Source organism: Brachyhypopomus gauderio, chromosome 7 (assembly GCF_052324685.1).
Source record: "Brachyhypopomus gauderio isolate BG-103 chromosome 7, BGAUD_0.2, whole genome shotgun sequence".
In the NCBI taxonomy this organism is placed as follows: Eukaryota; Metazoa; Chordata; class Actinopteri; order Gymnotiformes; family Hypopomidae; genus Brachyhypopomus; species Brachyhypopomus gauderio.
The window spans coordinates 21,423,095-21,440,616 of NC_135217.1; the positions used below are offsets into that span (position 1 = coordinate 21,423,095).

The 17,522-nt window shown below is 41.2% G+C and overlaps 3 protein-coding genes across 3 annotated transcripts; all 3 read right to left on the reverse strand.

The window, feature by feature from the left end:
• Nucleotides 1-1,084: 1,084 nt before the first annotated feature.
• Nucleotides 1,085-4,777, reverse strand: rab25b (RAB25, member RAS oncogene family b). Its single transcript, XM_077012558.1, has 5 exons — nt 4,493-4,777; nt 2,601-2,796; nt 2,110-2,303; nt 1,872-1,952; nt 1,085-1,756 (listed from the first exon to the last, which is right to left on the reverse strand). The coding sequence occupies exons 1-5, from the start codon at nt 4,527-4,529 to the stop codon at nt 1,629-1,631; spliced, it is 636 nt and encodes a 211-aa protein (XP_076868673.1). The 5' UTR covers nt 4,530-4,777; the 3' UTR covers nt 1,085-1,628.
• A 561-nt stretch (nt 4,778-5,338) lies between these two features.
• Nucleotides 5,339-7,659, reverse strand: lamtor2 (late endosomal/lysosomal adaptor, MAPK and MTOR activator 2). The gene is made up of 4 exons (XM_077012560.1): nt 7,433-7,659; nt 6,978-7,140; nt 6,708-6,797; nt 5,339-6,600 (listed from the first exon to the last, which is right to left on the reverse strand). The coding sequence occupies exons 1-4, from the start codon at nt 7,498-7,500 to the stop codon at nt 6,544-6,546; spliced, it is 378 nt and encodes a 125-aa protein (XP_076868675.1). The 5' UTR covers nt 7,501-7,659; the 3' UTR covers nt 5,339-6,543.
• Nucleotides 7,660-8,716: 1,057 nt separating this feature from the next.
• On the reverse strand, nt 8,717-17,400 carry ubqln4 (ubiquilin 4). The gene is made up of 11 exons (XM_077012559.1): nt 17,233-17,400; nt 15,678-15,829; nt 15,346-15,506; nt 14,447-14,709; nt 13,230-13,388; nt 12,906-13,119; nt 12,028-12,167; nt 11,690-11,773; nt 11,470-11,585; nt 10,438-10,729; nt 8,717-10,253 (listed from the first exon to the last, which is right to left on the reverse strand). The coding sequence occupies exons 1-11, from the start codon at nt 17,398-17,400 to the stop codon at nt 10,101-10,103; spliced, it is 1,902 nt and encodes a 633-aa protein (XP_076868674.1). The 3' UTR covers nt 8,717-10,100.
• Nucleotides 17,401-17,522: the final 122 nt, after the last annotated feature.

Sequence of the window (17,522 nt, forward strand, 5' to 3'; positions counted from 1 at the left end):
AAAGCCAGTTTCTCTCAACGTTCACTTATCCCTGCAGCACACACTGGGTAGACTGACACCCTTTTTTGTTCTGAGCACTAAACAGGGGCAAAGGTCAAGATAGGAGGGAAAAGCTTAGACCAAGCACCATCTGTCCAGCTGCGTCATGTGAGCTTGGGGCAAATTCCAGCAAGGAGCAGTGAGAGGGGCCAGTCTGCACCATCCTGCTCTGCAAATCTTCAGCCTCAGTTTTTTGTTATTTACTGCTTTGCTGCATGAGAGCACCAGACAGGTTCTTCAGGTACACAGAAATAAATATCTGGAAGCTTCATATTTTCCTTGAGAGCAGTACCTATGTGTTCTTTCATGTGCCATCATTGGTGCTGTACCCCATCCCCCTACCTGGACAGCAGATCTGGGCCGGCAAAGACAAAGATAAATTACAGTGTAGATTTTGCCGCATCTTCAAACAGCTCCTCCCCGAGGTTTTAGCACCAAAAAAAAAAAAGGTGGCTGCAGCTGACCTCTGCACTTAGAGAAGACCAATAGGACTTTGTTAGGCTTTGGGTAGCCCCTCCCCCATACAGCACGGATGTCTCTGAATCCTGTTGTTCTGTGTGTTCACACATGTCCTGCAGACTTAAACTAGGAGGAAGTAGTGTGGTCCTCTTGGTATCATTGATATCATTGCTGTTATCCCATGAAGCGTGTTTGAACAACCTAAGCTGATAGAATGAAGACAGTGGAACAAGCTCATCATCTTTCTCTTCTTCATCAGAAAACAAACCCTTGATGAACAATTGATGAAAACAGCCATTTTGGTATATAAAATCATTTTATTACGGTTTCCTGAATTGTGCCACACTTCACAACAATATCCATTTTACATCACTATTCAGCGTTGACTGTGTTGGCCAGTAGTACAGTGGCAAAGACTCTTCAAAACATTTTTGGAGTTTGAGAATTTGAAGTTTGAGTATAGTACAGTAAAGTCTATTTAGAAGCAATTTTTTTATTTTTGATTATCTTGAACTTGATGTTGAAATGTTTTGGTGTGATTCAAATAAAATGTTATATATATACAGAAATGACTCTAAAGTGTAAATAAGCTTATTTGATCAGTTTATTTATGACAGTTACAAACCATCAGTTCAAGTTCATTAAACTCTTGACAATTTATCAATCAGTAGTAACAGAAAAATGTAGTGTGTGATTTAAGTTTTAAATGTAGTGCTAAACCTTCTTAAACCTAAATGACAAAAACGAAACCTACAGCATTACAAAACGTTAAACATGAAATTATGTAACATCTTCCTCACTTATTCAGAAATGTTTATGTTGGAAGTGTTTGTATGAAACTAGGCAATAAAAGTTTTATTTAAATGGTGTATTTAAAAGTAATTTAAATGTTTTCCAACTATTGTTAAACTAAGATATACAAAAATACTTTCTCATGATAATCACACAGCAGTCACACCAGCTATGGGCACATCAGTCATCAGAAAAAGGTTTTCTGAATTTCTGACGATGGAGCAGTGCAGGGCACTGGATGGTCAGATCTCCCAGGTCCCTTTGTGACACAAGGGGAGAGAAGTCTTCTGACCTACAACCGTCAGCTCTGTCATATCTACTGTCTTTCTGGAATGTTCTTACAGGTTCCTACAGCAGGGCTTCTTCTCCCCCTGAGTGTCATCAGGGCCACCTCTGGGACTGGACATTGACACGGCACTAATGGATCCACGAGTCACCTGTTTGCTGCTCACCTTCTTGTGGATCTCTGCAAGAGACGTACTTTTATTATATTGAATGTATCCGCTGCCCAGATCCAAGGCTACAAGGACAGAAAATGTACATAAATACAAGATGAGGTGTTGACAGTATACAGGACTTACCTACGAGGACATTGTTGAATGCAGTCTCAACATTTGTGGATTCCAACGCTGATGTTTCCATAAACAGCAGGCCATGCTTTTCTGAATGTGATATGTCATTTGATAAACCATACTGTGCAGTGTTATATTGTTTAGGGTAGGAAAAATAAATCAAACGAAAACAGGTACATTCCTGTTTTCTCCAAACCTTCCGTTAATAAACACATATTTGCAAACTCATGAATCCTAAGTTCATTACCTGCGAAATCCCTTGCATCTGTGGTTGATACTGCTCTCACGGATGCCAAGTCTGATTTGTTGCCCACAAGCATAACCACAATGTGAGGATCTGCATGGTCATAAAGCTCCTTCAGCCAGCGCTCCGCACTCTCATACGTCAGTTGCTTTGAAATGTCGTAAACCAAAAGTGCCCCAACCGCACCACGATAGTAACTGGAGGGGAAAGATGATTCAAAAGACAGGACATGATCAGAACTTGACCAGGGAAGGTCTTGGGTTGACCTGAGAACAAAACATTCATGGAAAGCTTTCCAGTAAAACAACTAAAGAAGATCTTGTAACCTTTCACAATGGCAACACACAGGTGTGAATTAGGGAAATATCTAGATTTGATGACTAAAATTATTTTAAATATTTTAGTGCATTGTGCACTTTTTAGTCTAGGATACTTTGAATTTGTCAAATTTCAAGAACAAAAACAAACACTGCGTAGCTGTAGCTCCTACTCACGCAGACGTGATTGCTCTGTAACGTTCCAGCCCAGCTGTGTCCCAGATCTGAGCCTTGATGGTAAGACCATTCAGTTCCATGGTCCTTGTACTGAACTCCACACCAATGGTTGTCCTGCTGTCATGGTTGAACTCGTTCTTGGTGAAGCGTGAAAGCAAGTTGCTCTTGCCTACGCCCGATTCTCCTATCAGAACCACTGGGAAATTGAGTAGAGAGGAGCCCGTGAGCCACAATGAACCCTGAATGGCCAAAAGGTGATTAAAGCAGACTGGACCAAAGATCTGATCAGAACAGGGCTGCTGGCATTTTGTTGGTAAATGCTGAACCGTTTCAAATGCTTTTCATCATACACTCCCTGTGACGAGTGGAGATATGTCCAGACAGGCCAATATCGTCTGAATGTTTCATAACTGAAAACATCACACCCATCCAAATATTCCGTTAATACTGAAATCCCAGGCAATTTAAAGCCAAGCTTTTCTGAATCAGGGTGACTGAGAAATCAACGGCCGTGGCAAACAACAAGGTCTTGTTTGACTTTGTTGTGGCAACTGAAGGCTGAAATAGTTCACACCAGAACGGACACATTTGGACTGCCAAGCTGCTGAGTGTTCTACCCCTGAGAACCGTGAAAACGATGTGTAATCTCCTTTATAGCATCTGAAACAAATCAGGAGGCTTCTTGATCGAGTAGCTGTTTTTTACATTATTACATGCTTTAGAAAGTATGATGTAAAAAAAAAAATCACTTCCTTCCTTACCCCATTACCTATCTGCAAAATCACCCTGGTTGCTATGGCGAATCTGCTTTGTGACCTTGAAGCATTATCAAGAGCTATCTTTAGTTTAACCTAATCTTTCACAGAGTAGGAGTACTCTACACTGGCAAAAATACTGAATATTTTGATGTATTATTTTTGTATTTCAGGTGTCATCCTATTAATAATCACAGGCTTTAGTTCCCCATGGCCAAACACCTGTGATTCCTGCTTCTCTATCAAATAAACTGAACTACCACACCAGTGTCTCCATGTTACATCTTGTGCACCAAATGCTCCTTACAACCTCATGTGAACAATGTTACAATTACTGCTTGACATGCATATATCACCATATTGTGATATACTGTGGTATACTGTGTACTAAGTATTTCCTCTTTGGAAACAACTTGAAGGCATGGAAAACTGAATGACAGGATCATGGCAACACAAAGCAGATATCAAACAATCAAGACAAATAGCAGGGAAAACCTGTATGCTCTTACCCAACAGCAAAACAGAACTGCAGGCAGTTGAAATAATTATGGATATTTCTTCTTATTATATATATATATATATATATATATATATATATATATATATATATATATATATATATATATATATATATATTTCAATATAGCAAGATTATAGTTAGATTTTTCCTTCTTTATCTGCAAAGTAACAGCCATCAGAATTTCATAATGAAGCTATTTCAAAACACAATTGCAGCTTGAGAATGCTCCGAGGTCAAGCATGAATATAAACAAAGAGAAAAGAAAGAAAAAAATTAAGTTGTCAACAGCATCTTTGTAACATTACTTACAAAAAGGTCTGGTTGAGCAGAGAGATTGATACTTTGCTATAAATGTGCTATTGACTGTAAAAATTTTAAATGTAGGTCGAGAGCAGAGATCAGTCAATTTGTGGTTATAATGGAAACTGGATCAGATAAAAATCAGGTAACATCTTTTGAACATTGTTAATGATATTCCAGTGTTAAGATTTTTTTGTATTGCATACTTCCCTTAGAATTCCTTTAAACACAGAATTGAATTTGCAAAAGAAGAGCAGGAAAAGGAGGAAAAGAGGAAAACATTAGCTATAAAGATGATGGGGAAACTCGGGACGCACCTTTAAAGACAAAGTTGTAGGCCTCGTCTGACCCCATTCTCCGTCCTCACATTAGTTCCTCTTTCTCACAATCTGAATAAGTTCATTAGTAAAAGTTCCAGAGTACAGAATGAGAAAAAAAACAAGAAAGGTAACCAAACACAGCACCGGTTCACTGTGTCAAATGGAGAGCAAAAATGACAAGTATGAACAGCTCTAGAAACTATTTAACCTATATCTGCACTTCTCAGTGTGTTAGGAACTTCACCTGTTAGAACAAGGAACTAGCTGTAATGTTTGGCTAGGCACTTCCGCTGACAAGTGCGTTGGGTCTGAGGTGGGGTGGGGTTGGGGTGTGTGATGCAATCGTAAGCAGGTTGAACAAGTAGGGTAAGCACAGGTGCAGTCATATGAACCAGGCTCTGGTGCTGCGCTTGCTTGGCCAATAGCAAGACAGACCAGATCTAGCCCCGCCTAGTTTTCAGGTAGAACCAATCTGAACAGTGTACCTAGAGTAGGAAAACATCACCCCTAGCTTGAAAGAGCCCCTCCCTAGCTTAAATGACTTGTTACTATGTGGAAGTTTACTTTTAGCTCTACATAGATGATGTCATTAACCAGAAAAACATACATCTTAAGCTTAATCAAAATGCTAGATATTGGTGCCAAAAGACACTGGAATTCATGTAAAATTATGTATCTAAAAAAACTGTGAAAATCAGCCAAATATTTAAACATGACCAAGATATGACAGGAAGAACACATCTTGGCAAGGACAGTTATAGAAAACCTGTATTCCTTACATGACAACATGCGAGGAAACGTGACCTTGCATTTTTGTCCTGAAAGGCATTTAAAACAAACCAGTTACAGAAGAATACGGAAAACGTTTATTGTGTCACCCAAGTTTTGTAACTTCCTTATTCAGGTCACATTTGTTCCCCTGCCCTGCCTGGTTTACACTACAAGCACATTTTAACAGGATTCATTTGTTCTTCCTCCACCCACCCCAACAGTGCAACATGTGCTTAGAACAAAATGGCAAACATTCTAAAATGCACCAAGAGAGAAAGGTAGTACAGTAACTAAGCATTTGAAACCAAGATCAAATTTCAGAGAACATATAGACAATGTTGGCTCTAGATGTTTTTTCAATTACATAGTCTACAAAAACTGCAGAAAATCCCTAAAATGCATACCATTGAGATGAATATATGAAAAAGGTCCATATTCTTCAACCATTAAAAAAAATTGCATCAACAGGTATACCTACTTTTTCTGGCACCTTGCAAAGTGGATGAATTGTGTATGAATCCACATACATTTTGCTAAAAAGCATAAAGATATGTAATGTCTTACTTGGGCATCACACAGAGAACCAGAAAGGCAGTTTGCATGTTGCTAGAGGAAAAAAAGCTGACTTGTGGCAATATATTACATTAGTAATACACCAAAATAACATTAAAGCATTCACCTCCAAGAATGCTGATGTTTTAAGTGAAAACACTCAGCTACTTTGAACCAACAGGTTACATCTCCCAGCAGCCCACTCACACGAAACGTTCAAACGGCAACGATGCGTTTAGTCAACAAAGAACTCTGACAATATGCATGTGACAACTAAAATGCTACATTTGGAATAAATGCTGCACAACGGCAATACACAAAAATGCAGACTCGTGTTTCACCATGAAAAATGTTTACATAAGGTGCTGTTGTGGGACGCACAAAGAATCTGACAAAGATTTAATCAGATAATTTATAGGTCAACAACAAAAAGGTACTGAGAAAGACCAGGAGAAACATAAGATGTCTGAAAAGAAAGAAGAGGGGAATATCATGACTTAACAAGATTCTGGTTCATTAGATATAGATATATTTGGACTAATGTCCATATTACACAGCACAGTCAAACTGTTAGCACATCTTAATTTATGCAAGTAAATGTAAAAAACAAACAATCAAAAAGAATTCAACAAATAAATAAAGCCAGAAAGAACAGAATTTCATGAAAACCAAGGTAAATGTTCATAACACATGATTAAGTTCTAGGGAGAACACAGATCGGCCTCCTATGATGCCGCCACTTGAGTTAAAGGTTCCTGAAGGTACTCCACCAGGGCCTCTGCCTAGAAAACATAACATAAGTATTCCAGTTAAACATTTGCACACAACCATCATGGGATTCTTTAAATTCTTAACATTAACAATGTTTATTCAACAATTTATAGCATACCTTAGCTTTAAGCATTCCGAAGCCAACAGTCTCCTTGGCATACATGCACAGTAATAAGTTTGCCACACGAGTAATGGCCACTCTGCCTTCCTGCAATTACAATTACAGGCTTTTATCCTTAGGGCAAAAAAAAAAATACACTACTAAATTATATTTTATTGCATTCAATAAATATAAGCCTACAGGGGAAAGGAGTAAGGCAGGTAAGAAAGTCTTAAGGCCCTAATGCTCCGTTTCTTTCCCTAATTGTGATTTAATCTGCACTCTTACCATACAGTCCATCAGAATAAACTTTAGTTTGTCCTCATTGAAGGCTTGATGGCCATTTTTGTCGTAGGCTGCCCAGATGTTACTAGCAATAGCTGCAGTAACTCTGGCGTCCGTGTCCCCGTAACCAGAATACGCCAATAGCGAACCTTCGTTATTCAGTAATCTAGCAAGTTTAGGAAGAAATCTTCGATTAGTTAGTTAACTTCTATACAGTACTGAACCACCTTTAGAGAGCGTAAAACCCACAGATTAATTTATAACAGAAGCGATTAAACAACTGTCTAGACAAATATCTAAATATTTCCATCACCTTAATGACACATGAACATTACACCATCCATAATGGTAACAAGCTAGATAAATTCAATTTAGCCACTATGCCAGTTAGCTAGTTAGGTTAACTAGCCAGCCAAAACATTATCCTAGCTAACATCTGCAAATAAAGGGATACTTACAGTGTGCTTTGTACTCCGCTTGTGTTTGCCTGACTGAGAACTTGAGTCAGTGCTTTTGGGCGCAACATAGCTGTGCTGCAAAAGGAAACACTCAAAATGCTGAAAACTGCTATATTTCTAGATACTAGGATAGCTAGGTTTGCTAGCTATCTAGCTAAACCAAACTTTCAGACATCAGGCGACATCTACTTCCGTTCAGTGTCTCCTGTAAGAGCGAAAGGAATTGTGGGGGATGTAGTTTTCATGTACGTGAATCCCATACCATTGTTTACTAATATTATATAATAGTGTTACTGTTAGATGTGTATGCATACAGAATCAGTTAACCTCTCTTTTCGCTTAACTAGAGAAGACAAAGTACTTTCAAACAGGTGCCTTTTGCCGACATTGCATTAAAAATAACTATTCCAAGCTTACACCCACGGGACACTTTATTAGGTAAACCTTATATGTAGATTTATAAGGGTAAAGCTTCCAGCTGTAGCCTCTTTGTTGCCATGCAAACATTTGTCAGCCAACGTCTACCCTGTAGACGGGATTTAATTTGAATGGTATCAGCATGGATGGTAACGGCATACCTATGGGTGCTGATCTGATACTGTGATTGAAAAGGGGCTAGAAAATAGCAAACATGGATTGTGGCAGGAGTACAGATGGACTCTACACCCTAAATATAAATGTTCTTAAAAATAAATAAAGAAAAAAACATTTTTTAAAAAGGAGTGGGGAGAGGAGGACTGGTGTGTAAGTGTGAAAGCAAGGCAAAGGATTTTTTTGGCATTGGGTTCATAGGTTATCTTTTCAGTGGTGACATTTTAAATGTATGTATTATAAAAGTAAACCTAAATGATTATTTAAATGGTAAACTAGTTGAAATATAGTGAAATAAAACACAATTACCCACCATATCATCACATCTAACCTGAAGCTCAGTACTCCTTGCCTCAGGCGGTGGGTAGAATGACAACATGAGAACCTTTTACACCATGTACAAGTCTTTTTTAAGGGATTGTAAAATTCCATTTGAAATTTTTATTCAAACCTACACTGCTGATAACTCCATATTCACTGTAAAATGGCTCTCATTGAAGTCTTTAACTCAGGCGATAAGAATGAGCACTATCAACTTCATTGTGGAAGAGATTATCTAATATAGAGTAATTTCAGATCAAGTCTACCATATATGAAACCAGATGGGTTTTTTTGATCTTTCATATATGTAAATACACATGGGGGGAAAAGTCCCAGGATGTATTGTGGAGAAAATGCAAACAAACAAGTCAGTGAGTATGCAGGCCCTTATTAATGGTAAATCATTCTAGAACATTCCTACCAAACGCGGCCCAGGTTCACACATGAGGTAACACCAAACAAGAAAGCAGGGTAAGCCTATTCATTGAAGAGTAGCAGAGAGAACATACACATTCATCTACATATTTCTCACCACATTCATGCCCTTTGTGTATTCAAGTTCTCTGGTTTAAAATAAAACATACCAACTCAAGGACGAGTTCAGATTATTGCAATGTAATTAATCAAATGAGACGAAAGAGTGGATTATGGACGTGAACGTGCAGCAAAAAGCAAAGTTGAACACAATTTAATTCACATCAAAACTCAACTGTTAGTTCCATTAGACTGTTGTTGGTTAGCACTGAGACTGGTGTACAGAAACATCACCACTGGCATCACCACTTTCATGCTGCTGCCAGATCAATTGTAGCATGATGTATCCAATACACAATACAAGTCTTTTCCACGCACTAGAGTACTTCTATGTCAAAGCATAAAGATATGGTCAAAACAAATTGTGCCTGCTTTCAGCACTGCTTATAAGCGGAGAAATATTTTATTGATGCCTTGTTACAACCTTACCCCATAACCCACAAGCCTTTTCCAACAGTTTATTCACACGCCTAATAAAAGGCAAAAGACTAAAGAGATGACAATTATCTTGAATCTCGCTTCCAAACCTCATTCCTCTCTAAATAGCTGAAGAGTAAGCAATCAACTGCATGAGACGGTTATACTTCTCAAACAGGGATTCCAACATCTTCCTCTATTAGACCTCAATTAACAATGTCAAATGAGAAGGATGTGTTTAAAGAACTGTGAATTTAAGAGTGATGAAGGAGTAAAAGGTGATCTCTACATGTCTGCAATAAATACTGATTTAGTCAGGCATGATTTACGAGACAGAGAGAGGGAAAAAAAAAAAAAAAAAAAAAAAAGTAAACTGACCATCCTCATGAAAGACAAGGGTTCCTCTGTCCTAGGAAATCAACTTTCTTTGTCTACTCCCCGAAACCATGAAGTAGTGTCTCAAGTGAGTATGTATCAATTATAAGGAATGATAACCTACACTTGGTTCACAGACACACTGTCCCACTATTTTAGGGGACGCAGTCATAAATGAAAGAAGGGTTAGCCTTGTGTCATTCCATTGTGATCTCATTTTGTTTTTATTTCCCGTCTAAGAATACGAATTTGAAAATCCCAATTTCCTATAATTCTTAGATCATCCGCGCAAAACAAAGAAGCAACAGGAATTCAGTCTATTGACGACAGGAGGGATGGAGGGGGGGGCTTGTCAGATATTATGTGATGGACCGTGTTCATGTCTTGTCTGTGATTGGTGCCCTGTGCACCAGGAGCACTAGGACACGCTTTAGGAGGGCTGTGAGCCAAGAAGTCTCTCGATGGCGGCGTTGATGTCGCCCCCGGTAGCGATGAGGGCCTGCAGGTTGGCCTCTCTGTTGATGAAGCCCATCGCACTCAGCTGCTCCAGTTGCTGCTGGAAACGTACCTCCGGAGTCTGGCTCTGTGAGGACAGAACCGATTAGACGCCAAAATACTGTAAGATAAGAACGCCTTCTTCTAACGGTAAAACTGATGAGAATTAAATACTTAAGGCTACTTAGTGTTATACTGTTGACCTCCATTATGTGTAAACACATTTTTAAAATTGGGTATCTTTCTAAGATCAAACCAGCTGTTAGCTGTACCGATGCGCTGCCTCCGGCAAACATCTGTAACATCTGTTGCATGAGCTGCTGTTGACTTGGATTGGTTCCAGCAGCAGGGGCGGAGCCTGGTCCAGAGGCAGGTGGTGGAGGGTTCTCAGGAGTCGCATTAACTCCCGCAGGGATCGCGCCAGGAATCCCACCAGGGATCGCGCCAGGGATTGTGCCAGGGATCGTGCCAGGGATCGTGCCAGGGATCCCACCAGGAATTGCGGCAGGAATCCCACCAGGAATTGCGCCAGGAATCCCACCAGGAATCCCAGAAGCAATCAAACTACAGCCAAAAGAGGAAGGACACAGGAGGTTGGTTTCTTACCGTATAAAGTAAAGTGCAATGTTTGTGCAAGTTAATCAGGAGGCACAAAAAAAAAAAAGATACAGCGGCATGAAAGGGTAAGGAGTATGATATTTCCATGTCCCAGCATGCTTTTCTTTTAGAAGAACTTTTCCCCCTATGAAAGACACTGAAACAGAAAACCTGTAAACATCTACCATAATACCATTATGTATAACATATATATAATTAATCTACCATTATACCATAATACCATTATGTATAACATGTATACAATTAATTTACCATTATACCAGTAATACCATTATGTACAACATGTATACAATTAATTTACCATTATACCAGTAATACCATTTGTCTTTCTCTGTTTAATTATAATTTTTTCCCTCATCACTTCTGAAGACTATATATATAAAATGTTTACACACCGTATCTGTTCCTTGTTAGCAATCCCAAGAAAAAGCAAATATTGTGATAACATTACATATCTCATATTGAGAAAACATATTTAAGTATCAGGATAGCATTTCTGCCGCATTGCCCACACCTAGTTTCAAGTAGCTCAGACACATTTAACAATCAAAACTCTACCTGAGTAGGAAGTTTTATTTATCTGTAATGGATCACAGAAAAGGAAGTAGCTCCAGTAAAGAGGATGTGTTCTATGGTACGTTCCACACTCAGACTACTGGACGGGGTCCTGGTTTGTAGATACGGACCTGGGCATGAGTCCTGGAGCTTCAGTCTGGAGGGTCTGCAGGCCTTGCTGTATCTGCATCAAAGCCTGCATGGCCCGCGGGTTTGTCATCACCGACAGGGCTTCGGGGTTCTGCATCTGAAAACCAAGATTACATATCTCTGGCAACAACCAACATCTGAAAAACAGCTGCAGTGTGAGCTCGGATATGAAAATGAACAGCTGGGGTAAGCAGGACCCACCTGCTGTAGAAATACAGGTAGCTGGTGCCTCATCTGCTCTTGTAGCTGGGGGTTCCCAGCAAAAAGAGGGTTGTTCATCAAGACCTGGAGGAGGAGCACGCAGGTCAACTGTTATTTAACGTGACCACATACTGCAGGTTATGCGTGTGCTCAATTTTACATACAAAACCACGACACACCATTGGGCTTTTCTGAATTAACAACATGGCCAAATCTCCCTCAGGTGACAACCAAATGACAAAAGAGCAGCAGTTGATTAGCAAACTTGTGTTTGTGCAGCTCTAATCTGATAGGTGCCAACTGTCGCTAGTAATCCTAGATGAGGAAGACGTGTGTACCTGCGAGGCGACGTCCGGGTTCTGGGCGAGGGACTGCATCATACTGCGCATGTAGGGGGCAGAGAGCATGTTCTGCATCAGCTGGGGGTTCTCAGAGATCTGCTGCATAAGGCTCTGCATGCCGGGGCTGTTGAATATACCTACAAAGAGGAGCACAATAGAGCAGGAGCAAAGAATGGGAGAACGTCAAAGGGACATTCTGGCCCAAAACAGCAGCATTCAAAGCACCATCCATTAGCAGCAATTATGATATTACCAAGATGGATAAGCGAGTAGTGTAAAATGGAGACAAATTATTTCGCAATCGATTCTTAATGTGTACTTACTTCCGCGGTAGCCCAACTAAAACATAGCCCAAAAAACAACACTGTTGGTTCGTCGTTCAAATTCATGCATGAAGCCAGGCCAAATTATTTATCAACCGGCGGGCCGCAACGGAGGCACCCGCGGGGCGTATGTTGTGCACCCCTGCTTTAAACTTTGGTTGAGAAGATCATGCAGTTTCCATCTTGGTGAAAGTTAAAATTTACATTTTTACATAACTGGCAGTTTACAGAATACCACTGATCTCATGACTCGGGTTAGTCAGTCGAACGGCCATTTTAGGCCTTTTATTTGTTGATTGTGAATGGCTTTCACTTGGGGTACCACTGAATTTAGTGCAATAAGTTGACATCCATGTGCTACCTACTGCCACACCACGCACACTTAACAAGAATTAAACACCCGTCACATTTCACAAGGCACAGAATGGTTAATGAAGTTTTATGAATCTGGCCCGTTTCTACAAATTTCAAACAAACATTCTACAAATATAACTTAACAATACACCATGCATCTGAAATGATCAGGCGTGGTGGTTGTGTAGGTGCGGGTACCATTGCCCAAGCTGGCGGATCCAATGCCCAGGGGGTTGGAGACGCTGGGTGTGGTGGAGCTCGTGCTGGAGGTGGTTGTGGTACCAGTTGCAGCAGAGCTGGTGTCTGGAGGGCCCCATGGATTTGGCAGTGGCTCACGGTTTTCTGTCCGGGAAGGCTGCGCCCCCGAGCTGTCTGCGTTAACCCCCAGAGCGGAGAAGGGATTGTTTCCAAACTGGACAAAACAAAAATGGAATGCATATTATTTCTCAACAAAAATGCACAACTCTCACACACGCCTGTACATACACAGTAAAAGGGAGAGATTAAAAATGTCTTCCAGACCTGCTCGCGTGCAGCACTAAACATTGGCTCCTGGATGTCCGTGTACATCCTCCGTAGCGCATTGTATCCCCCAGGGATGCTCTCCAAGTTGCTAAGCGCCCGGTCCTGGTTACGCATCATCTCTTGCATCATGGCTGGGTTTCTCGCCAACTCCATTGTCTAAATAAAGGCAAAATTATTCACTCGATCTTACATGACTTGTAGATTTCCAGTCAAAGTGCAAAAAGTTCTTTACTCAACAGGTTTGTTGTATTACACAAAGGTGTGAAAAGGAAGTCTGTGGATTCATTTTCCCACATTAATAATCTGTGGTCATATTTTTTTTGTCTCCTCCTAATGTCTATCTCTATGTTTCTCCCTAATCTGTACGGTGGCACCCTGAAGTGTGGCCACTCTAGGTTCTCGGTGCTTTACACCGGGGTCCTGGGGAAACTGAATTTCCCATTCGTGGGATCAATAAAGGTTTATCTTATCTTATCTTATTATCAGTCGGGTCTCACAGCGACATATTTGTAACTGAAATACTTTAACAAATTAAATAAAATGCATTCTTACACATTTTAGCCCTGAATTCAATATGAAACATAGTTACTTGTATGTCAAGTTAGATTTCATAAGCAATGCCACCAGAGGGTGTATATGCACTTCTGGAACAATAAAATGTACCTGTGTGTGGAAATCTGAGATGTGTGCGCTACCCGTTATCTATTATTGTATCGAAGGAACAATGCTTCTGTTGCTAGTGCAACAGTTTCTCAACACGGGAATAGATTTAAAAAGGATTTTTTTCCTTTTTTAAAATTTTTTCTTTGTTTCAAAGACTGCCATCAAAAAATTCAGTACATGTAGTCAGAAGTGACTGGAGTATGGATTATACTCTTGTCCCCATTGCTTTATAAAAAGTTACTCTGTACCAAATATTAAACGTATAGCTTTGTTTGACCAATCATACCAAAAGACAACAATGTCAGACATTACTTAAAGAGCAAATGGCAAGCATGAAGCATCAGAACTGATGATAAAAGCGCCCATTGAATGGTTGACCAGTTACCAAATGCAAGCAATACACAGATCAGCCATAAATCTGCAAGCCACAAGCCAAGCACCCCACTGCAGTAGGAGAAATTGACACCAGGCATAATCTGCCACAGTGATTAAAAAAAGCCTCCCGAAATAAGACTGCATTAACAGTTAAGACGGCCTTTCTCCTCCCCCACCTGTCTCATCAGCTCTGGGTTGTTGAGCATGTGTGAAATCTCAGGGTTGCGCTCCATGAGCTGCTGCATCTGCGGATTGGCCATGATCATCTGCCTCATCAGGTCTGGGTTGGACATCATGTTCTGGACCAGAGGGTTCTCCATAATCTGTGAGAGCATCTCCGGGTTGGACATCAGCTGTCGCTGCATCTGCTGCTGCAACTCCATGAAGTTGGCAGAGCCCATGCCCAAGTTAGCCAGGCTGGACAGGTCACCGAACCCAGCTGAGCAGAACCAGGATGCAAGCATGAGAAGCAAGGAAGTGGAGTTGGAGAGTCAGAGTTATGCAGAGATGCGCACCTTAGCTTTGTCCAAACTCTCCTTTCAATTTACTATTACTATATACTCAACATTGTTTATATACATAAGAAGGTGCAAATTAATGCAATTTTACTTAGAAACGTTTGAGTAGAAAAAACAAAACATAAACAAGTACATTACAGTAAACTAGCAAATTCCTAAAAGCTTGTCTGTTAGGCATTGTCGTAAGACAAAACAAATGTCTCAGTTACTTGTATAATATGTATTGCAGTTTCCAAATGACAACCCTTTTTAAAAACTTCATGGCATTCTCACAAACCTAAAGTAATAAAACAACCTAACCTTTTGGAACCCCCCCTCACCATGAAACAAATGTCAGATCTCTTAAAATCCCCATATTTAAACTTTTAGGCATTACACTTTAGAGGAAGATTCCTCCTTTCATTTTCACTCTGCATTGACTTAGCCATTTTAAAATGCCTTCCTTCACTCTCCTCTGGGATGACAGGACAGCCCTGTGAGACCTTAGAGAACTGCTCAAGAACTGAGCAACTCTCAGATTATAAACCCTTGCAAACGTGGCCTTGACAGGCACTCACTAAATATGTTGGCCGGCTGTGAGGTGGCTGGAGAGGGCCCGCTGCCCTGCGACGTTCCCAGGCTGCCTGCTGGGCCTGGGTTAGCAGCATTCGCACTGCCACTGTTCACCTGTGATGTACCAGAGGTGGCTGAACCAGCTGAAGAGCTTGCACCTGCGGCCCTGGAGTGGGGGGGGGGGGGGGGGGGGGGATCAAAAGTAATGTGAGTCAACGTGCAAAGTATGCCATGCCAAAAGAACAAACATTGCTTCCTCCAACCCATGACCTGTTATAGACAAGAGCACCAACAAAACAAAACAAAAAGAGGCACTAGCATATGGTTGATGTCTTACTTTTGTGCAGTTTTGATGACCAGGTGAACGGTGAGGCCATCCTTTATGCCATGCTGACTTAGTGTATCTCCATCTTTCAGGATTTTACCAGCAAAGATCAAGACTAATTGGTCCTGCTTTGCCTTGAACCTTTTGGAGATTTCTTCTTTAAACTATAAATAAGGAAGACATTAATGTTAAATCAACTTTTGTTACAAACAAATTAGGTTTAACCAATTTTCCAAGAGACACTGACCCCTAAAGCCCTTATCAGATTATGAGAAGCACTGAAAGCCTATCAGTCTAAGACCAGAACTAGGGTACTGCACAATGTGATTTTTTTCTGATACAAAGAACATTAATGAAACATTCTTACTCTTACTCAGAGTAAGGCAAAGACCACATTTCCATACTGATAGACAAACATCTCACCTATATTTTGATACGATTTCCTGTCTGATGAATTCTACATTACCTTGTAACTAATAGAATTTGTTGTGATAGTCAGAAAAATATCGCTTCAACTGATCTTAACAAAATAATCTGAAGCCTAATACTGTAATCAAAATAGCACATATTATGGATCAATTAATCGTTGTTCCGTGTGAGCAGACAAGTGTTGATACGTAGTTCTTATCTATCCACACTGCATCTAAATATCCGAATCGTTATCTATATTGAAATATTTAGATCGACGTTAACCCAAACATTAGGGAGCGAAATACAAAGACATGAGAGAAAACCCCAAAATTGAAATAACGCGTTATTATTCAAGTAAGAACAATAAAGTTGAAGCTCAACTAATATTTTCATGGCACCTAGCTAGCTATATAAAACACACCTAAAAGCGAAAACGACAGAGACAAACAGTCGAGCTCTTCAGCCAGAACCTTCTCCGAGCTCCACTAGCGAGCCGGCTAGCTACAGTTAGCTACAGTTAGCCCACGGGCTAGCGTGCTAACGAGCTAGGCGGCTAACGACCCAACCGCTCCGCTTTCGCTTCTCGAGTACGCACTCCGAAACCGCCTCCGTGGGATAAACAATGACCATATTAAACCATCCAAACAACCCACATCCCCGTAACACGTCCTATAAGAAAATAAAAAAACAGCCGCCACAAAGCCCGAGACGGACACCGAGCCCGGCGGCGTACGTACCGGGTGCGGGGGGTTCGTCCCGTCGGCTGCCGCCATAGCCGCTACGACGGGGCGCTGCGCGCGGCGGCGGCTAACGGGCGGGGAGCTAAACTCACAGCGTCATGCCGAGCTCGTCTCATTTTCACACAGGAACCCCCGCGCCAACACCGAATAACACACCGCCACACAGACGTGGACACCGACACTAACGGCGTTAACTGTCACCCAGTAGTGTTTTACACGCGAGTTTTTTTGCCGTTACTTTGAGAGAACCGCGCCGGGTTGATTGTCGTCGTAGGCTAGCCTCGGCTAACATCGGCTAAGCTCGGCTAACCTCGGCTAGCCAGCTCACCGCTCCGGCTCAAGCAGCCGTTCATGTCGGCCAGCTGACTGACACACACAAAAAACACAACTCCCACCGACTGGTTAACTCACGATACCTGTGAGACGGAGGCATCCTCGGAGATCGCTATTTCTTCCTTGTCTTTAGGTGTTTTCACCGTGACCATAATAATGGTGCCGCTGGTGGCAGCGTTTTCTTCGGTGTTCCTCTCCACGGCAGGATCCGTGCCGCTGTTCTCCGCCATTTTTACTCTCTTCTGCTTCATTACATCACCGAGCCGACAGGAGCCGGACAAGAGCGCGACGCCGCGCTTCGTGCGCGTGCGAAATTATTAGAGCGCCATCACGCGGCACGCCACGTCATGTTGCTTCAAATGAAATCAAATCA

Bases quoted from the DNA above. Each gene is read 5' to 3' on its own strand.
- rab25b (XM_077012558.1), bottom strand. From the start codon at position 4,529: ATGGGGTCAGACGAGGCCTACAACTTTGTCTTTAAAG. The intron at 2,797-4,492 runs GTGCGTCCCGAG...TCAATTTCCCAG, and splicing joins CTACAACTTTGTCTTTAAAG to TGGTTCTGATAGGAGAATCG. The intron at 2,304-2,600 runs GTGAGTAGGAGC...TTTCCCCTCCAG, and splicing joins TACAGAGCAATCACGTCTGC to TTACTATCGTGGTGCGGTTG.
- lamtor2 (XM_077012560.1), bottom strand. From the start codon at position 7,500: ATGTTGCGCCCAAAAGCACTGACTCAAGTTCTCAGTCAGGCAAACACA. The intron at 7,141-7,432 runs GTAAGTATCCCT...TAAACTTGCTAG, and splicing joins AGCGGAGTACAAAGCACACT to ATTACTGAATAACGAAGGTT. The intron at 6,798-6,977 runs GTAAGAGTGCAG...TTGTAATTGCAG, and splicing joins TTATTCTGATGGACTGTATG to GAAGGCAGAGTGGCCATTAC.
- ubqln4 (XM_077012559.1), bottom strand. From the start codon at position 17,400: ATGAAGCAGAAGAGAGTAAAAATGGCGGAGAACAGCGGCACGGATCCT. The intron at 15,507-15,677 runs GTAAGACATCAA...CCCCCACTCCAG, and splicing joins GTCATCAAAACTGCACAAAA to GGCCGCAGGTGCAAGCTCTT. The intron at 10,730-11,469 runs GTCCGTATCTAC...TTTTGGCTGTAG, and splicing joins GCTCCAGGACTCATGCCCAG to TTTGATTGCTTCTGGGATTC.